General features: G+C 37.0%; 1 protein-coding gene across 1 annotated transcript in view; it reads left to right on the plus strand.

The window, feature by feature from the left end:
• Window positions 1–2292, plus strand: part of LOC111441432 — a 3463-nt gene extending 1171 nt beyond the window's left edge. Inside the window, exons 2-5 of the mRNA XM_023078420.1 lie at window positions 384–461; window positions 556–655; window positions 766–908; window positions 1813–2292. Of these exons, the coding sequence (XP_022934188.1) occupies window positions 384–461; window positions 556–655; window positions 766–908; window positions 1813–2040 (549 nt within the window). The 3' untranslated portion in view covers window positions 2041–2292. The remainder of the gene's footprint in view (window positions 1–383; window positions 462–555; window positions 656–765; window positions 909–1812) is intronic.
• The last annotated feature ends 300 nt before the right edge of the window (window positions 2293–2592 follow it).

Here is a 2592-nt window from a genome sequence, read left to right on the forward strand (position 1 = left end):
TTTTTTTTTTTTTTTTTTTCTGTTGATGCTGAAAATTTGTGCTGGCTGTGAATTTAATCCGTAAACACTTTGGAACTGAACTCGTATACTGATACAATTATTTGAATGATTCATTCTGTCTCTTTTAGTTCGTATGGTTCAAGTATGTTTAAATTAAGCTTTTAGTCAATTGGATCGAATAATTGCAGAGTTGATGGGGCTGATATCACAAGAGATACCCATTAGGATGATTTCAATTGTTATTCTTAAATTTTAAAAAACTTTGGATTGCTTATGCGAGGTTGATTTCTTCTACTGTATTCGTCTTTTATTCTTTTTCAACCTGATCAGTTCAGTTCTTTAATGGGCTAATGACCATGCCTATCTCATCTGATGTTAAGCAGGTTATTTTTGACTTCCGTTTCTTGGCGCTGCTTGCTGTTGGGGGTTCATTGGCGGGTTCATTCTTGTGCTTTCTCAATGTACTTTCTCCAGCTCTTAGGACTCGGATAAAGTTTTCTTTTGTATGATACTTTAATTGTTTGTGTAGTTTGACTAGTCTTAGCTTGTCTGAAGGGCTGCGTTTATATTTGTGATGCATATAAAGTTTACTGGTCAAGCTGTGTCAAAGGGATTCACACCGGACAAATGGTTCTGCGACTTGTTGAAGCTATTGGTAGGATCCTCTCCTATATTCACTACTGCATCTCTTTTTTTGTGCTGGAAGTACAGCTGCTAATTGCACTTCAAAGCATGAAAACGATAATGAATTGCTACCTCATGCAGATGTATATCTCGCTGGAACCGTCATGTTAATCTTTGGGATGGGCCTATATGGATTGTTTATCAGTAATGTGTCTCCTGATGAACCTCCTCCTGTTGATCGTGCCCTGAAAGGATCCTCACTGTTTGGAATGTTTGCCTTGAAGGTAAATGACTAAGTTGATAGGTTAGGATACTTTTAATCTTTCTTTTAGTTTGGGTGTAGATATTAGTTTGATTCACAAAGTGGTAACACATGAACTACTAGTATTTATTAAGGAGAAAATAACGTTGTCAGGGTTGAACTTCAACCTTATGGTATGATATCATGTTAAATAACTTAGACCCCACCACTAATAGATATTGTTTTCTTTGGCTCGTTACGTATCGCCGTCAACCTTACGGTTTTAAAACGCGTCTACTATAGAGAGATTTTCACACTCTTATAAGAAATGTTTCATTTTCCTCTCCAACCGACGTGGGATCTCACAATCCATCCCCTTGAGGCCCCAGCGTCCTCGCTGGCACACCGCCCGTTGCTTGACTCTAATACCATTTGTAACAGCTCAAGCCCACCGCTAATAGATATTATTCATTTTGGTCCGTTACGTATTGTCATCAACCTCACGGTTTTAAAGCGCGTCTAGTATAGAGAGGTTTTTGCAATGTTTTGTTCTCCTCTCCAGCCCAATGTAGGATCTCACACCTTTACCGGAAAAAAGAATCACCGCTAGATCCAAAAGCTTGAGTATAGTTTAACGTATATTTATTTATTCATGTCATTTGATGGAAATTGACAAAACTCAGAATAGAATGGTTGTATGCTGAAACTTGAACTCCCCTGAAGAAAATCTAAGATTCCAACAGTGCTGAATGCTGTAAACTTGAGAAAATCTTTGATATTCTATGGAGATTATTGTCTGGACATTATTCAGCGAGCATGGAAATCTTAGTGTTTGTTTATGCTGTCCTGAAACTTCTGGAACAGAGAATGGAATATGAGCTTTTACTTTTTTGAATTTGTTGTTCCCTCATGGACGGCATTTGTGATTTTGGTGTCATTGGTTGCAGGAGAGGCCAAAATGGATGAAAATTAGCTCTCTTGATGAGCTGAAAACAAAGGTGGGACATGTTATCGTCATGATTCTCTTAGTGAAAATGTTCGAGAGAAGCAAGATGGTGACGATAGCAACCGGTCTCGATCTACTGAGTTATTCGGTCTGCATCTTCCTGTCATCTGCTTCTTTATACATCCTCCATAACCTACACAGGCCAGAACAGGAACACAAAGTAGTATAATACCAAGGAAGAGCGTAGGATGGCCTTCTGAAACTGTATAAATGCCAAATGAAGCCTATATTTGTTTGGTTTATGATGTTCTTGTTACCTGTTATGTCTGTGAAAGAGCTGAATGCATTGTTTCCTCGAGGGATAATTGCAAAAATGTATATCATTGGTTGTACTCATATCATTTAATCTCCACTTCCATTCATGACTTTGTTTCCTCCTTTCCATCAATTGATTATGATATAAACCAAAACATTAGAGAAAGAAGAGAGATAAGGATATCATCTCCACTCTCATCTCACCATGGCTTGAGCATCGATGAGCAATCTTAAGCATTCTTCTCATTTTATTTATAATCATTACAATCATTTCTTTTTGGTTAAAAAAGGTTAAGTTAGGAGTTATGGCATATCATAGTTTAAATTTAGATGATTTTAGTTTTTAGGGCATTGAAAGTCGTTTAGTTTTTAAATGTTTGCTTAATATAAAAGTGTGGTTGTAAAGAACACAAAAAAAAATATATGAAAATGAGGGATCGTTTTGCTAAAACGAAGTTGCACCGAG

The sequence above is a fragment of the Cucurbita moschata genome, unplaced genomic scaffold, assembly GCF_002738365.1.
Source record: "Cucurbita moschata cultivar Rifu unplaced genomic scaffold, Cmos_1.0 Cmo_Scf00004, whole genome shotgun sequence".
Taxonomy (NCBI): domain Eukaryota; kingdom Viridiplantae; phylum Streptophyta; class Magnoliopsida; order Cucurbitales; family Cucurbitaceae; genus Cucurbita; species Cucurbita moschata.